This window comes from Chanos chanos, chromosome 2, assembly GCF_902362185.1.
Source record: "Chanos chanos chromosome 2, fChaCha1.1, whole genome shotgun sequence".
In the NCBI taxonomy this organism is placed as follows: Eukaryota; Metazoa; Chordata; class Actinopteri; order Gonorynchiformes; family Chanidae; genus Chanos; species Chanos chanos.
Window position 1 is genome coordinate 52,449,136 of NC_044496.1, and position 18,225 is coordinate 52,467,360.

The 18,225-nt window shown below is 41.7% G+C and overlaps 1 protein-coding gene across 4 annotated transcripts in view; it reads right to left on the reverse strand.

The window, feature by feature from the left end:
• Window positions 1-18,225, reverse strand: part of gria1a (glutamate receptor, ionotropic, AMPA 1a) — a 49,928-nt gene that overhangs the window by 5,034 nt on the left and 26,669 nt on the right. For 2 of the 4 annotated variants that reach the window (XM_030766693.1, XM_030766692.1), the window contains 6 exons: window positions 17,190-17,396; window positions 16,107-16,406; window positions 15,973-16,058; window positions 4,682-4,880; window positions 4,120-4,367; window positions 553-667 (listed from right to left, as the gene is read on the reverse strand). In XM_030766693.1, coding sequence (XP_030622553.1) covers window positions 553-667; window positions 4,120-4,367; window positions 4,682-4,880; window positions 15,973-16,058; window positions 16,107-16,406; window positions 17,190-17,396 — 1,155 coding nt within the window. Of the gene's footprint in view, window positions 1-552; window positions 668-4,119; window positions 4,368-4,681; window positions 4,881-15,972; window positions 16,407-17,189; window positions 17,397-18,225 lie in introns of all 4 variants that reach the window. The other 2 variants (XM_030766691.1, XM_030766690.1) reach the window with 2 other exon arrangements.

The following is an 18,225-nucleotide window of genomic DNA, read 5'->3' on the forward strand; positions in this document are numbered from 1 at the left end:
TTTTTTTTCTTTTTAACATATGACTTACACACAGACAGCAAGAAACATCATTTGAAAGCTCATTGTCAAAGTGATATGTTTTAATACTCCATCTGGCGTGACTTCCTTGCTCCCTGTTGCGAGATGTGTATTAGTATATCACTTTGGGTAACCGGCAAGCTGCCAACACTCGGCTCTGGCTTGTGTAAACACTGTAAGATAAGATTCACCTCTTTTTTGGTCCCGTACGCTGGAGGAATTCTCAAACAATTAAATACTAGCGCATTCAAATTAGCCTGCACTGTAGGCAGAACAGTAATCTAGTTTGACTCACAGAATTATTCATGATGTCTTTCCGAACAAGTCAGGACGTGCTGAATTAGATCAGGACACCGTGTGTGTTTTTTTTGTTTGTTTGTTTGTTTGTTTGAGGAGTCATTAGAAACTATAAATTTGAGATGGGTTTTTTTTTTTTTTTTTTTTTGGGCTGAAGTGTTGGGGCCGCTCCGGTTGCCGGTTACCCCCCCCCCACGCCGGTGGTTACCCGCTGGTTTTTGTCATACTGGGGCTGACCTTGGAATCACCTCCCCCGCTGCCGCATTCGCCCTTGTCGTACCACCATTTGTTTTTCAATTTGTCCAAGAGGCCCTGCTCGTTCAGTTTTAGCACTGCCAGGTTTACTGGGTTTCTTTAAAATAATAACGAGAATATCATTTTTGTCAGTATCAGTCCAGATAGACTGTATGGTTTTCAGATACAAGCGAAGGTGTGGAAACAGACTCAGACGTTTTTGAATTTGTTAAGAAACACGACACCGTTCTGCTCTTTTGTGGATTAGAACGCGGTGTTGATGAAGCAGAGGTGTGGAACTGAGTCTGAACAATACGTATGTTAATATATATATATATATATATATGTATATACATATCTCGATGGAAGAGAAATGTTCTTGTTAGTGGCCTTACGAGAGATGGATTTTACCAAGGTGAAGGGCAGGACTTTTGTGAGATAAAAGAGAAGATAACAGTCATTCTTTGAAAGCGCTTGCTATGAGTTGAATGTATGTTCCCTTACACGCACAATAAGAACATAAATCCCAAAGGAACCATTTCTGTCTGTAATAATCTACACGCATAATGGGAATGTGAACCCGTTTGCTCGAAAATAAGTTTTGGTAGTTTCTTCTTTTCCTTTTTTTTTTTTTTTTTTCTTGCTAGTTTCATTTTCAGGAGGTTTGTTCTGATCCTAAACAGCATAAAAGGGAAAAAACACTATAAACTCCGCAAACACGGCGAAAGAATCTTTCTGATATCTCATCGTTCATCCCCAAAAATCCCGCCGCTCGCTACAGTTGGCAGGCTGCTGACAAACAGCTCTTCGCATGGCGTTAAGCCGAGCGGCTGGTCAGCAATGCAAACGACGTTGTCTGTGGCAGCTTTTTTTTTTTTTTCCATAGAGTGTTAATCTCTTTCTTTCCCTTCTTGGTAAAATCCGTGAATTCTTTCTTATCTCAGGAGAGTCAGACAGAAAGAAGTCAAGAGTGTGTCTCATGAAAGAGGAACAGACACCTACACTGAGTTTAATGAGAATTTGGATTATGTAACGGCAGTGCTCTTGGTGGAATGATTTTGTTGACTGAACGAGGTGTGGATGGGCTTTGCAAACAATAATCATCATAATAAAAAAAAAAACAAAAAACAGTTTGAAATGGATAAAGATAAAAAAGACAAACACATCAATCTTCACTGCTGTGACAGTTGCGCTCCGGCACACGGATATATCAGAGCTGCTATACCGGCACAAAAAACATTCTGGCACATTCTGGCACGGTTGTCAAATACTGTGCATTGCTTTTGGCAATTGAGACAATGATGTGTTCAGAGCTGTGCTAAGTGAACAAACAGAAGTCCAAACATAAATCCTTAACCCATTTGTTCCGGTTCAGTTACACCAAAATGAGTGACCAATAATGAGCTACGAAAACATACAGGATAATATGACCAGGAGGTTCAGCAATGTCCTAAACCTAATTAAAATGAGTGACACCATGCAGTGAAGTCAAAGCAATACAGTGAGGGTTTGACAGCTGTACCACGTGGTTACCCTGCCGTAACGTACAGTATTAGATTTGCAATAGGTTCGCAGTGTTTCAGACCCTGGCTAGACACTGATCTCAACCAAGAGGAAAGACCCCTGTCAGCTTAAAAATGCAAGCTATAAATCTGGACCCTGACAAACGTAATCTGTAGTACAGTGTCAGTGCAGTACAGTGACTGACTTTCACCACACTGTGTTAAACCAAAATTAGACATAGGAGCCCTTAGGGGTCATATTCTCAGTTACAATCTAATGGCACCAAAGGTCCGGCACACTGATTACTACGCTATGGAGCAGGTAATTCAAATAAAACAGCTGCTAGGAGAATTCGGATTGTCTGTGTCTTCCCGTAACCCCAGCACTGCATATTAGAGGCAAGAGAAATACATTTATTTTGAGTTTATTTTCCTGTCCCCCCTCCCCCCCCCCCTCTCTCTGTCTTTCTCTTCTTATCTTTCTCTCTCACTGACACTGCGAATGTTGTAGAAGACTGAATTTAATTTGAGGTCTGCCCAAGGTGACGTGTTGGAAGTCAGTCATTTACATCGTGTACTGGATGTGTCCCCTCCCTCTCATGCTCACGCGACTATAAGGTGACCCAAAAAAATGACTCTTCTGTTCCTACAATGTCTTCCCCCAAGGAGTTTATCCTATTAGAGGTGGATGGGAGTTTATTGAGGTTATTTCAACAGCTTCAAATTGCCCTTCCAAGCCCTCTTCCGCATTGACATGAATACACTACCATCTGTATCATGGCGTATTAGTAAATGAGTTTTGTCTGGAAAATCGATGTAACGCTGATATAGCGGCAGTGTCATGCAAGGATATAAAAAGAAAAAAAAATATACATGTTAATGTGCATTGTGAGGTTACAGTGGACTTATTATAAAAAAAAAAGTCTCTTTATATAACATGTTCATTATGAATACAATTGAAGTTTCTGTTCATCACAGAGTAATTTTGCACAAGAATTTTAGTGGAAATGTGCAGTGTTTGTAAAAAAAATACAACAACAACAACAAAAAAACCCCCAACATGATATCCTACTTGTTGTTTTATAAGCTCCGTTGGCTTGCGGAAGAAGAGGAGCCTTCGAATTCATAACGTAACATTAAAAGAGCAGAAATGAACAGGCTTATGGGATGCCCGTAAAGCTACGGCTTCAAAGTGACCAAGGGAAATGATCCTCAGAGAGTCTCAAAGGGCCATGGAGTATGAGCTGTGGCACTTAATGAGGGGCCAGGAGAAGCAAGTGCTTTCTCAAGGGGATAGAGGAAAAGCATATGATTACACCACCAATTTCTTGTGCAAGTACTCAGATACAAGCCTTAAAACAACCCACTACTAGCATGAATTGCTAGGAGTGGAATGAGGCAGCACACGCAACACGCGCACAAACACACACACACACACACACCTGTACTTCACATGCAGGTGATCACACATAATTATGTGACTGTTTGATGATGGAGATTATAATCCAGGTATAGTCCAGGTGAAATTTTTTTTTTTAACATGGCAAATATATGACTGACACAAATAAATAAACATAGCTTTCATTTACACATATTTGAGTGCATACATGTATACATCTGGAAAATCTAGGATGAGATTTTTGTCATACCGTAGGCTTTGATTACTCTAAGAATTATACGGGTATAAACCTTATTATCAGTTTCAGGTTCAGGTAAGAAAACTGAAAATGTTAAGAGCGCACATTACAAGCAAAAAAAATTCCACTTGAAATATTCTTGGAATCGGAAAACTCAAGAAACATCCTTGAGGAGTGATTTTCAAAAGTCTTTTTTTTTTTTTTTATTAATGAATCGTTCACAGAATGTCCTTGAAATGCTCCTGTAAGTTTTTTTTTTAAGAACCAACTAAATATCTTGGGACTCCTTCTGTTTGGTGAATAATCTCCATCATCATTAAACTATCTGCTTTACCCTTGAGGACGTTTAGTGATCATTTGATAAACACTGTGTACATGCAGCATTGACGACAATGAAATGCAGTCAGCGAGCGTCAGGTATGGGCTCTTACCTGAGATGGGAGCCTTTAGGGGTCGCAATACCGTAACCTTTAGAGTCCAGGTTGCCCCCTACTTTCATGGTGTCACAGGGTTTGCGCTGCTCAATGTACTCGTTCATGGTAGATTCCAGAAGGTAAGCGTACTTTCCTTTAGACTTTCTCACCCTGATTACACCTTCGTCAGTGGTCTTCACAAACACTGAGGGGTCAGCTGACTTCATGTAGGACCACATCTTCTCAAAGACGGCGATTTTTGACCTCTGAGGAGAAAATACAACGGTGAGGGAAATCAAAAATGGATCCTTCATGGGAAAAAATATTAAACCTTGAAGTGCAGTGTAAGAAATTGAGCAAATTATTATTTAATTATAATAGTATTATAGTAATGCAGTATTACATAGCATATTAGGACAACGAACCACAACTGTCCATGCACAATCATAATTTACAACAGGAAAAAAAATCTCATTACTTCTGTGTATTTCTGTAGTTCACATAACATTGAATATTTTCAGTGATATTATCATAATAAGATAGTTCTTAGCCCCTGTGTTCCTGATCCTGTCTTCCTCACCCTGAAGAACTCTTTAGTGGAGCCGGCATCCAGGGTTCCATAGGCAATCTCTGTCTGCTTGGCCAAGTCTTCTGCACTCTCGATGGGAGAGACCATCCTCTCCACTGTGAGAAAGGCTGCCAGGTTAGCCGTGTACGAAGAGATTATGATGAGGGTAAAGAACCACCAGACACCACCCACGATACGACCAGAGAGAGACCTAGACACGTGTACGCAAACACACACACACACACACGCACGCACACACGCACACGACAAAGAAAGCACATAAACTGGTCAGGGTTTCAATGTTGTGCACATTTCATCATGCTTTAATGAGATGCTATGGAAAAAGTAATAGAGAAAGTGTATCATCCATATCAAAATGTCAGAGAAACATAGCAATACTGAATAATTCATTCAGAAGTCACGTACAAATTCTCACAAATAACACAAGTCTCCATTATTGGATGGAATGTATAATCTCAGCTCTCCGTTCTCTCTGCATTTGCCCTCTTTACTGATTCACTGCTGACGTTTATTCCAGAGTCTCCCATCTCTGACACACTGCTCTATATTCATACACTTTTGAACGCTCTGCGAAATATGCTAAAGCAAGATAAGAGCCATCACAAACTTTGCGACCAGCCATCAATCTCACTTTCAGAAAGTTGCCAGCAGTTTTAATGAACATATGCATATTAATTGCTTTGGATTAATAGTGATGGGAGTACTTAGCTGCCACTCTAATTGCACTCTTAAATAACTAAATAAATAAATAAAGTGACAGTTTGCACCCAAATCCCTGAAGACCCCCTCAGCCCCTCCCTTGGCGTGTCAGAAGAGCGAAGACCATACACGCAGGGGCCGCGCTGAGGTATATCCAGGCGTGTAAATCAGACATGGGAAGACTATGGGTAACAGAAAACATGAGAAATCCAAAAAGGTTCCATGGTCGGTGCCTGTTCAATTACTGTGGTGCAACGGGAAAAGCAAAGCAGATTTAAAAGAGGAAAATAAATAAATAAATAAATAACAGCACAAGGAAAAAAAAAGTAATATAGTCATTTAAGCTTTTGAAAGAGATGAAAGGAGTGCAATGACAGAATGACAAGTTCTCTACAAAACAGAAAAAGAAAACAAAGAAAGAGGTAGAGACTGGCTAAGCCTTTGAACATGCAGAAGGGGTTTTCAAAGGTAATTTTCAAGGGTGGAAAAAAAGAAACAAGTGGAGAAACAGAATGGGGGGGGGGGCTGTTGCACACAGACAAGAAAAAGAACATCTGATTGTTTTCTGCTGAGGGGTGACTAAGACATTTGTGTTTGGACCGTGAAACTCCATTAGCATCACGCGGAAACCAGCTTTCACCCCGTGGCCAAGTCTCCAGATCCAAATTCATGGCAGGAATTGGTTTTTTTTTGGGGGGGGGGGGGGGGGGGGGGGGGGGGGGTCTTAACCGCTCCACCTTTTTGGCTAGCCATTCTAATCCCGTGGATGACACGCAGCTCAAACAGTCATCTGAGCTCAGTTAAAGAAAAAAAAAAAAAGGAAATGAAAAAAAAAAAAGTACTAGAAAAAAAACAACGAGAGGAAGCGTCCTGAGGGAGAGTACCAGGGCAGCCATGATAAAGGTAACACGGGAGGGACAACAAACACCGTGAACTCATCGCCCCCCCCCCCCCCCCCCCCCCCCCCTTTTTCCCCCTTCAGCTGTTGGCAGCAAGAATGTTTAATCTCCCTGCTCCGCTGAAACAGTGGCAAGGCAAGATCCATGGCAGACGCTCACCAGACAGTGACTGGTCCACGAAGCAGAACCTTGTAAAAATCTATCGAGTACAAACTTGTTCGTTACTACGGCTCACTGAAAACTTTAATGTCCACGAGTGTTTGATCATAGTCAACACTTGTAACTTGCCCTTGACCTCCCATAAGACGTTATTCTCCTTTATGAATAAGTATGTACTCGTTATACATAAATCTACACAAGATGCAAATTGTACTGATTACGTATCTGTCTTTGATATGCCGAAATCCCTCGAACAGTTAAATAACCTTGCTCTATCACCGTTCTCCTCTAAAAACTGGGGGGAAAAAGATCAACGTGAATGTTTAACAGTCTGTACTTGTGCCGGAGTACATACTGGAGTTGTGTGTGTTTCCACCAAATAACAGACGAAGTTTTGCTGTGACAACATACTACATGCATATTACTGCATATACTACATGGATGTTACTGTATAGATTGCCAGATGGAGATGGGATGGAGTCTCACTGTGAAGGGTGTACCGTATTTAAGGGTGTAGTATATGTGTGCAAGTGTGTGTGTGTGTGTGTGTGTGTGTGTGTGTGTCTGTGTCTGTGTGTGTGTGTGTGTGTGTGTCTGTGTGTGTGTGTGTGTGTGTGGTGTAGGTGTATGATTAAGCATATTATCAGCTCTTAATTCAGCTTCATTAGTGACAAAATGTGCTAAGCCCACACAGAACACAACGTACGTTCCGTCATCAAAATATTCTTCGCATCACGAAACAAGTCAGTGCATGGGGCACTGAGCCTCAGACAAACACAGCTCTCAGACGAAACACAGCAGCCACCAAAGTCCAAAATGGCTGGATCATAACCAGAGTGATAATTCCCGATAAACACTAGATGTAATGTATGTCTGTCTGAACACTGGGCGATAACAGATCAGCAGCAGCTCATCTATCATATCCATTCCCAGTACCAGCCGAACAATAAACAGATTTTTATGACGTCGAGCCTCCTCTCAGAGCGTCCATGGATCCCACGTAAAAGCAGGACGACGGCTGCTGTCTAATTTCATTTGATCTCCCTGGACTATCATATTCAATTTGATATGCTAATTTGCATGGCTAATGATTTTACCAAGTGTAAAAGATTAGCTATTAGCAACAGCATTACAATGGATTAGGATTTGCAGTGGTTGCATTAAAATGTGTCAAAATGTCGAGAAAATTGAGCGTAATTGAAGATGACTTTCATTCCCCCTACGGGGGCCATATGACACGCACATAACAGTGTCTGTTTTGTTGTGTCATGACGCTAAAGAGCTGGAAGGCAACACAAGACAGATGCTACAGAAACTACCACTTGTAATGGACTAGTTTTAACTTTTTTTGGTGAAAGGAGAAACAGTCAAGACAAAGGGATATAATGAAGGTCCCGACAGCTCACAGTGGCTGGGAGCTCTGGCACACAGAGGGTGCTCTATGTATGAGCAACGCTGTGGGACATGGGGGTTTTTAAATCTAAGGGAATGATGAATGGAAGCTATTTAGTATGGAAACAATTGGTCTCAGTTGGAGATTGACACAACTCTTAACTTTTAATGGGGAAAAAATAAAAGAGTAAACACAAGCCAGAGCAGTCTGGAACTCCGGTCTTCTCTGCTCACTACCCTGCTAATTACATATCAACTCCGTCGTCTAGCTGAAAGGCCAATCAGATACATTTTGTAACTAGAGGCGTTGGTGCAATTAAAATCTTAGATTACAAATGGACAGCTTAATGAAAGAACAACCCAAAACAATGGGTGCAAAACACTGACATCACTCAGAGAACAATGCAGCTCATCACAAATGCTGCAGGCAGGCAGGTCCCTAAGGACCGCATGAATCACTGTAGAAGAGCGAGTCCATATGGATGAACCAAATGCTCAGCAGACAGCAGAAAGTTTCATTTAAAAAATACACAATGTAGTTACACAGAATGATAAAGACTGGACTGATGAACTGAGGGGATAGTGTGATCTACAGCTGGTAATGAGTGCTAGAGAAACAACATCTAAAACCTCCCTGAATGTTAAAGAAACGAGGAAGAATTACGTTTACGAAATACTTTATTAATCCCGAGGGAAATTCAAGCGTCTCAGCAACACCATCAGCACACGCCAAACACAACATAGAATAAAATAGTAGAATATAATAAGATAAATAGGAAAAGAGTACTAAAACAAAACAAAGATAAAATAATCTGGTTGTATCTGTACATTGTGCAGTAATTAGTAATGTAATAAGTAGCCTTTAAGTGAGAACAGTGAGATAGATGGAAAGTTACTGCCACAGTGAAGGAGTTATATACATAGTATATCATGACTATAATAAAGATGCCACAATATGGAGCAGTAGCAGTAGTAAGATTATCACTGTAGTGAAGTGTGTAATGTGCAATATTTACTGACGCTTAGAAAAAACGATTCCTAATTAATAATGAGAATAACGATAATAATGATTGATCCCCCCCCCCCTCTTATTTTCGACATATAACAACAGACACACAATAGATAAACCAGGCATTTCACTCGTTAAATCGTTCGTTTTCCTGCCAAGTCCACGATATTTGCTGAAATCACCTATAGCATTCGCTTCATATTATTGTTCAAATGAAATGAACATGTAGACATACCCCACCAATAACAAAACACCACAAACCCCCCCAAACACTTTCAGTCTTTCGATGAAAATATCTGTTCTCTCATTTTGAGACATGCCATCATGTGAACTTTCATTTCTTGTGCCAAACTGTATCAAATTGATCTATGTGCATTAGCCTGGAGAAAAGAACCTAAACAGGAAATATCCGGTGTTCCTGAAACGGACTCATCCCTCTGTGCCGTTCACAGGAGGAACTGACATAGCTGAGGCATTTGGCTCAGCTGAGCGTCCTGATCCTGTTTGACAGGTTTCGGTCGAAGAGTGTCACACCAGCATGGCGATCCCGTTCCGCTCACACATCACAATTTCTCCCCAACCACGTTTTGACTTTTTCTGTCATTTTCACTAAAGGTCAGCATTTACATTCTGATTATAAAGAATCAGTCAATTATGCAAATGCTGTTTTCATCAAACGGCTTCTTTAATGTGGTTATGGAGTGATTTGCTTTCAACTTAAGGTCTGAAATTTTTACTCCAACACTCTGTGTTTAAGGCACACAATATTAACAGGTTTGTACAGCAGAAAAAACACATTAATTTATTATCTTAGTATAAGCCATGTCAATATAGAGCCATAGGGCAGTGTGCATATTTAAATTATGAATTAACAATTACACAACCGAATTCATAGTTCATAGAACTGTCTCCTTAATCATGCCAAAATCTTTCCTGGAGACACAGCCGCCCCCTCCCGGGCTACATAAATCAGGTCCGTAAACAGGGCCCCGCTTTGGCCTGCTTTAACCCCAGATAAGTCAAAGCTGACAGTGGCCCAGAGATCTCCACCCAGGTTGCTGGCCATGGCTCTATCCACCCACACAAATACTGCACACACACACACACACACACACAGTGTCATTAGTCAGAGCATAGAGGTCAGAACTTTCCTTAATAAATCTTGACAACCAGCTCAGCATGTAAAATATGAAATATTAGAACAAGACATCCATATGTTATATTAAATGTGACCAGAGTCATGAATATACACCACACTAAAAGAATGATAGAGGGAGGGAGAGAGAGAGAGAGAGAGAGAGAGAGAGAGAGAGCGACAGAGAGAGAAAGAGAGAGAGAGAGAGACAGTAACAGAGAGAGAGAGAGAGAGTGAGACAGAGAGAAAGAGAGAGGACATAGAGAGAAACTGGCTGTACAGATATAGACAGATGCAAAAACAAGACAGACAACCCCCCCTCCCTCCCTCCCCCACTCGCCCTGACGAGCTGATAGTGGTACTCAGTCAGCACTGCTCTCTCACTGTGAGCTGCGCCACTCTAAAGGAAACACCCATGTCTTCCTGCGTTGCCATGGCAGCACTCGCTCCTCTCCAAACTGAGGTGTTGATCAGCAGAAAGAGGGGTTTTGTTAGCGAGCTACTCTCTTCTCTCTTCCTACCGACTGAAAGCGACTGGGAGCACAACCGAAGAACCGCAGTACAGAACAACCTTTCTTCTCTCCCCTCTTCTCTCTTTCTCTCTCTCTCTCTCTCTCTTTGTCTCTGATTTACTCTCCATCCATCTTGGTCATTGCACGTTACTGTCACTCACTCCGTCTCTGTCTCCCTTTCTCTATTGTCTCTCTCTCCACATATCATTCTGACACACTCTTTCACACACACTAAATCAGTCTCTGACTCCACAGGCTCAAACACTGTGGTGCTCTTATATGTAGCTAAGTCAGGAGTTAGTCATTAATGTCACAGTGTGGTGCTATTGAAAATGCACTTTACAACACATTTTAATGCATAACACATCCATTCATTATACGTCTTATATAGACTTCTTACCTCTGAATGTGAGTGAGCCTCAAAATGTATAGCAGAGCTTCACATTCATAGACTTTATATTATGTAAAGCACATGCCGCAGACAAAGGTCTTTCATAATGCAGTTTACACAGTGCAGTTTATAGACATGAATACAAGTGTTCTGTTTTCTTTTATGTCTTGTATATTCAAGAGGAAGAGAAATTAGAAATTCACTGAAAATCTCATGCTTATTTGCCAATGATCCTATTGCAAGACAAAGACAGAACTCTTATTTTATAATGTTATTTTAAGGTGAATAGATAAAAATGTATAGTTATGTGAAAATCTAACAGCCTAGTTTTCTGCCTGTTTTTGAAAAAGAAAGTCAAATGTATTTTTTCATATATATATATATATATATATATATATATATATATGTATGAAAATACGAGTAGAGCCAAATCGAATAAAAACAAAATCTTTGAAGTCCGTGTTTACGAGGCTTGAATTGCATCACACATTTTGGAAACCGACTGAAGTAATTCCTTAAGGACTGAGCGGCTGTAGATCAGTAGACTGACAGTTTATATGTAGCAGAAATATGAAGAGGTTTGCAAAACAACAATTAAGTAGCAGCCCTCGGGGGCTGCTTTATAGTTAAAGAGATAATTAAAAGGAAAACTACTCCTTCTTTACTTAATTTCCTCTTTCAGAAATCTGTTGTATAAAGGGGAAAAAAAGTGGATCTGAGTGTGTGCTCACACACATGCTGAAAGACGCCCCCTTCCCCCATCTGCCCACACACACACACACATGCTCGTACACGCACGCACACGCGCACACACACACATTCACACACACGAGCTCACAAAAACGCAATTTACTGAATTACTTTTCTTCAAGACTGATTTTTCAGTCAGAGCACATCCCATAATTTGCCTTCTCTATTGATCTGTGTGGTTTGTGTTATCTTCAGGGGAGTTAGACAGAAGAGAGGCAGCTGTGTTGTAACTAAAACGATTCTGTTAAAAATGAATGGAAGGAGGTTTACGGCAAAGCTCAGCTACATGTTCAGCTGAGACATCAAACAAGTCCTGTGAATGCTTACCAGTGCACCGAACAACCGCTTGGCCCCAACCACACAATCCAAAACAGCTGCTCAGACTGCTTAGAGTAACCTTTCCAAAGTTCTAGTGGGGGGAAGAACAAAAATTATAGGGGGGGGGGGGGCAGGAAAAACTCCTGTATCATGACCAAAGGACAAGACCCTGACAGGAGGCAAGATGTATAATTCAATACTGAATCATTTTGGGTGTTGAGCTGTAAAAATGTTGATCTGACAGGTAGGTATGTAAGTCTCAACAGTGATTTATCACTGTCCAACTGTGCCTAGCAATGTGAGCGTGCAGATATAGTAACGGAGAGCACAAAGAATCTAACTTGCACACACACACACACACACACACACACACACTCACAAAACAAAGCAAAGCAATGTTTTGATCCCACACAAACAAAGCCAATCAGCATAAGCCGTACGGGGTTCTTTCTGCTGTCGTATATTTTTGGTTGCAAATGATAGAGGGCTGTTTTTTCATGCGCAGCGGTGGGCAAGACAGTGGTAAATATGAAAAAGATCCTGTCTCTCCGAGAGCTATCATCAGTGCAACAGCCATGAGATGGAAAAGAGACACGCTTCATCAGCCTCTGCATAACTTCACTGCATGCCACAGTCATTCTGCCCTCTCTCTCCACCTCCCTGCAGAGACACGGGCTAATCTGTAGCGTGAGCAACGTACTAGGGAAAAAAACCAAAAAAAAAAAGGCATGGCAAGAGGATGGAGGGAGTAAAGAACGAGTAGAAAAATAAGGATGAAAAGAGCTCATGGGCAGGTAGGAACGTAACAGGGGACGGAAAGTTGAGCAATGAAAATTTCGAAATGGACGTGAAGGGTGAAGAGAATACAGAGCAGCATGGGTGAACAGAAAAAGTGTGAGAGAGAGAGAGAGAGAGAGAGGCAACACTGCAGCTGCGAGGAGGTGGGGTGGGGGTGGGGTTGGGGCAGAAGGGTGGGGTAACTGAGGAAAGAGGGCACAGATCAATCCAGGAATGGATAGAAGGGTTTAAGAAATTAAAGCAAATGTGTGGGCGAGAGAGAGAGAGAGACACTAAAGGGGCAAACAGTGACAAGTGCACAGATGGTATTGGAGCATATGGAAAAGGGGAGGGGGAAAGGAGGCAAAGTTGTGTGCACGATGTCGGATAGACGGCATACTTTTTTTTTTTTCAAAGGAAGCCCACCTGCGTGAGAAGATAAACAGCCACTGGCATGTATTTGAGCCCTGATGGGGGAAGCACTGAGTGACAGTGCTGACATTTCAGAAGCTGAAGAGTAAACAAGGCTTTAGAGTGAATAAATAGCATCAAGAAAGGAAGGGAAGCAGGTATGCAGTGTCAGCTGACTGTTACCATAGCGCTGCAGCCTCTATCCAACAACCCGCCGACCAATCAGAGTTTGTTAGGTAGGAGGTGAAAGCGTGTAAATGCACGAGCAGTTTTTCGACCCTCTATCTCAGAAAGATAAGGTGGAGAAGGGTAATACGGGCAGTGATTAGACAAGAACAATAGGAATCCTTGAGAGATGTTTGAATATCTAATTAAACGCCATTATACAAAATATTGAGGTGGACCAAGCACTGTTGCAGAATAAGACCCAAAACAGACCCTGTAAGTGATGATGTAAGACAGAAAACTGGGCCAATGCATTTGCTTAACTAGCACAACTTATTTAGCTGGTGTTCTCTAATGTGTTTTATTTTCTGGTTTTTAGCAGAGCCTGACAACACCCTTATGTAAAGCAAGAGGTGTCCAAAGCCATGAAAAATACCGATAATGATAATGAAAAACATTTTTAAACAAACAGATCATTTGAAAGGGATCAGATGTGTCCTGTGTCACTGTATCTTTATATTTCATCAGTTTTATATTTTACCATGTTAACTTTGCGGTGAATCAGGAGTAAAATATCATCTCTCCCCCTCATGAGCCCGTCACGCGGCGGCAAGGAAAGAGAGGGAAGCTGATGAGTCAATCTGAGCGAGTCCGTCAAGAGTCGAAACCCTCGTGTGCTTCACCGCGTGGGGGGGGCACTTCCACACACTCCATGCACCTGCAAAACTGACACGCCGTGCCACAAGCCGCCGCTATTCCGCTACAAACTCCTCGTGCCCTTGGGGGGGGGGGGGGTGTTTTGGGGACACACGCCCCGAGAACCTCTGCAGAGTCCAATCTCCTAACAGGAGTATGAGTCATGGCTCAACATGACAGGGGAGAAATGTCAAAAAAAAAGTCTAATTAACATCCTCTAAAGCCACACCATGAGACTCCTCCGACAGGGGGAGCTGCCTCAGCCTCAGCCCCTCCTCCCCACCCCCCACCCCCAGACGGCTGACATTTTAGCTCCACCGCTAAGACAGCACACAATCAATTCTTATTGGAGTGGAGAGGGACCACTTCGGAGCATGCTGTATATTGGCTGAGCGTGTCTTACTGTAAAGCACTGTACCTAAGCGACGTCTGGTAAATGCCAATGAGGTAAAGCAAGAATGCTGTTAATGTTCATTTAAATGTGTAAAGCCGATTGATTTTCCCTTGACCCTGTGTGTTTATCACTTATGCATCTTAACTAACCCGATCCTACTGTGATTTCATAAAAACCAATAAATTTTGCTCGTATAATAACACTGTCATAAACAATAACTCTTTAGAGAAACTGTATTCGCTTGCAGGTAAATGCAGACTGTGAAATGCATAAGAATAACATTGACCATAAAGATAACACTCGCCATGTCATGAACTTCATGTCGTTATTTGTCTCTTTCATAAAGACGTTGCTTTATATACACAAAGATGTCAAATAAAATAGTCGTCTTTCCAAACACTGGCGCAATACAATGTAGTGCAATGCAGCCCCATAACAAAAAGGAGAAATAGTCTTGTCCAGATGGAGCAAAACCAACTGATGATGTCTAAAATAATGTAACTGTGATTTAATTTTCCTTTTAAATGGTGTTGTACAAGTCCGCTTCTTATATTTTGTCTTTCACGAAAAGAAAGCTAGACAAAAATACACGGTCCATAGGTTACTGTTTCGGTAGAGGACTGTAGCGCTGTCTATGTGATGATATATGTCTCCACAGTAAAAGGTTATGGTGTTCGCAGGCACCTGTGTTCAGGCTTTGACATTCCTCTTCTCTCAGAGACCTACTGTGACTCCGCCTCGCTCGGCCCTTCCACCGAGAGTCATTGACTTCATGTTGCTAATTTCACCCCCATTAATTAGATTTTTAATTGGTGACCTTTGAGAGTCAGCCGACAATGGAGAGAGACAGAGAGAGAGAGAGTGAGAGAGAGGGAGAAAGAGAGAGAGAGAGAGAGTGACAGTTCTCTCTGCTTTCCCTCTGAAATTCCTGTAGGGGAGATGAACAAAATAGAACACTTTGCCGGCTTTTGTGTTTGCTACTAAAAAGCTGACACCCTATTCATTATTAGTGATTTACTGTAATGCTACACTGTCTGTGGCCACAATACTGAAAAAGTTCGTAAGTCCACCTGTTTCACTGCAGAACTTCTACACACCACAGAGGGGCAAATATAATAATGCAGTAATACCTCAGTAAAATATCCACAACCACACCAAGACACCCCCAATCACATCGCACTTACTACCGTACAGCTAGTTCAGTTAGATTGCTTAATGTAAACCTTTCCTTTGCGGTATTCTCAATCATTCTCACGCGTTATCGGATCATTATCAGGTTTGTGAGAGCATCAGGTCAGGAACACCTGTGAATCTTCATCAGATCCTCAGCACCCGCTTGATTGTTAAAAGAACTGCATGACAGGTGTGAACATTTCTATCAGATCCATCAGATTTGCTGGATACACAAGCTCAACCAGCAATGACTGAGTAATACTAACAGAGTGTTACAGAGTATTACAGTGTCATAGTGTTCATAGGCCCAGAATCGGACAGTGAGACACGCAGTTACTTTTAAATCTGAATTAGAGCGAAGCAATTAGGGACAGCAGTTTATTTGGCTGTAAACCGTCCTACCTTGGGGAGATGTCACAGCCTTGCTGCATGAAAGCTCCCAGAGAGAACCAGAGACTGTTGAAGATGCCAAATTCGTTAGTCTGCTCCTGGTTTTGTTGGTTCTGGTTCTGCTGCAGCTGGCCCTGCTGGGCCACGGAGGAGGACGGTTGGTTGGGGTTCTGCTCGACGCCGTCCTCGTAATCCTCGGCGTGCCATTCGTACGGGCTGAATCGGCTGACTAGAAAAAGCACCACGCTCACTCCAATGTACGCAAACACTATACACATCCAGATCTCGTAAGCCAGGGGGTCCAGGAAGGAAAAGACCCCCGGCTTGGACTTGGTAGGCTTCTTGATCATGATGGAGATGCCCAGACTCATAAAGGGTTTGGAGAAGTCAATGACTTCCTCTCTCACCAACGTGATGGTCAGGGGCGCCACGGCAACGTCGGCTTTCTGCGGGTGAAAAGGTCATAGAATGGAAGATTCGGTTACAAGTAAGAATAGAAGGTTGTCGAAAAGAGATAAGCACTTGCTGCACTGGATTCTTTAATCTCCCTTCATTTAAATGTCATTCAAAACCTTTGAAAAGTCATTTTTATATACACACAATTTTATCACATTACATTTTTTAATCTCATACTTGATGCACGTGCTACATGAGAGACGGATGTTTGAGGAGAATGAATTATATTCACGACTGTCTATTTCAGCAAACATGGTACAACGTTACAAAAGACCCTCTCCACAAATGCACGACAGACTAAACACAGTAAAATGAGGGATACAGGTTCATTTTCTGGGCTTTTGTGCTCCTTTCCTATTGAGAGTGTGAATAAACATGCAAGAATAGGGCAGGAGAATGCAGAGAACGTTAGAATGGACAGGACCATTTTATTTTTCTGCGAAAGCAAATACAAGTCTGACCCATCCACCAATGCTCTCTTTCAAAAACACCAGGGAAATGAATTACTGAATCAGTAAATAACTAAAGAACACTGTGGTCACCCTGCTAGATTATTAAAAACTCCAATATTACATACTGTACGTACAACGATTTTCCCGAAACATTAAAGTTTATGTCGCTCTGGAGGCGCAGATAAAAAAAATAACTGGTTATGGAAACAGAGTTTTAAGACTCACTAAACCACAAAATAGCCTTCTGCTAGCGCGCTGCGCGAAGCCGTAGCAGGTCTTACGAGAGCTGATAAAGTTTGTGCAGTTTTTATGAGAACTTACGCCATATACAAGCTCCCCCACCATCCCATTCCACATCTTGGAATCAGGATCCCTCGCTCCGTATTTCCCGTCGGACACTATCTTCAGCTTGTAGTGGTATCCCACGTGCTTAGCAATCTCAGCGGCCAGTTCTACGCAGTAACCCTCATATTTATCATTCCCAACCAGCTGTTCGTGGTTCTTCTTCAACATCACGTATGGGGATTCCTGGGGAAAGTGACAGATATAGACATTCTTTTGGCATTTCTCCTCAATGCAACTGTTTTTTTTTTTTTTTTGCTAATGTATGGGTGTTTTAGCACAACACCAAGATGCATTTTTTTTTTTATGTCTGAGTAAGTTGATAGAAATGAACAGCTGTGCATATTTACTGTGAACCAATGGTTTTCATCATCACTGTTTCTGCTGTTAACATGGAGATCTACAGTTTACAAAGCACAGAGAACATCACTGATTTTTTCTCTTTCTTTCTTTTTTTTTTTCTACATAAAATCTTGTCTTGACAGGTTTGTTTTCAGCTAGGGGACTTCATTTGAGAGCATCTTCTGCCTCAGCAGAAAGATGAACAATCAATTGGCTTGAAAATATGAAGCAGTTCTATTTGTGGATCCCCTGTAACATGAATTATATGTTCAATTGTGATATTTCAGAGAGAGATTGGACATCCAGTGAAGATTACGGCAAACAGGGCACCTGAGGCCCTGCTGACAGCTGCCTCAATAAGACCACATTTCTGAAAACCTTGCAGTGAACAAAAAAGAAAGTGGGAAAAGAAAGAGAGAAAGACAGATAGACTTGCAAAAAGAAATATCTTTGATGTATGGCCATGAACGTAGTTTTTTTTTTTTTTTTAAATATATGCACATTAAACCTATTAACAGACAAGAGTATCTCAACAGAAAATGCTGAGATGCCAGTGGGAATTTGTCAAAAACATAATTTACAAATCCAAAATGAGGCACATCTTGATCATTTCACAATAAGGCTTCTGCTTTCATCTCTAATTGAAGGCTCAGGTTGTTGATGGCTTTTGCGG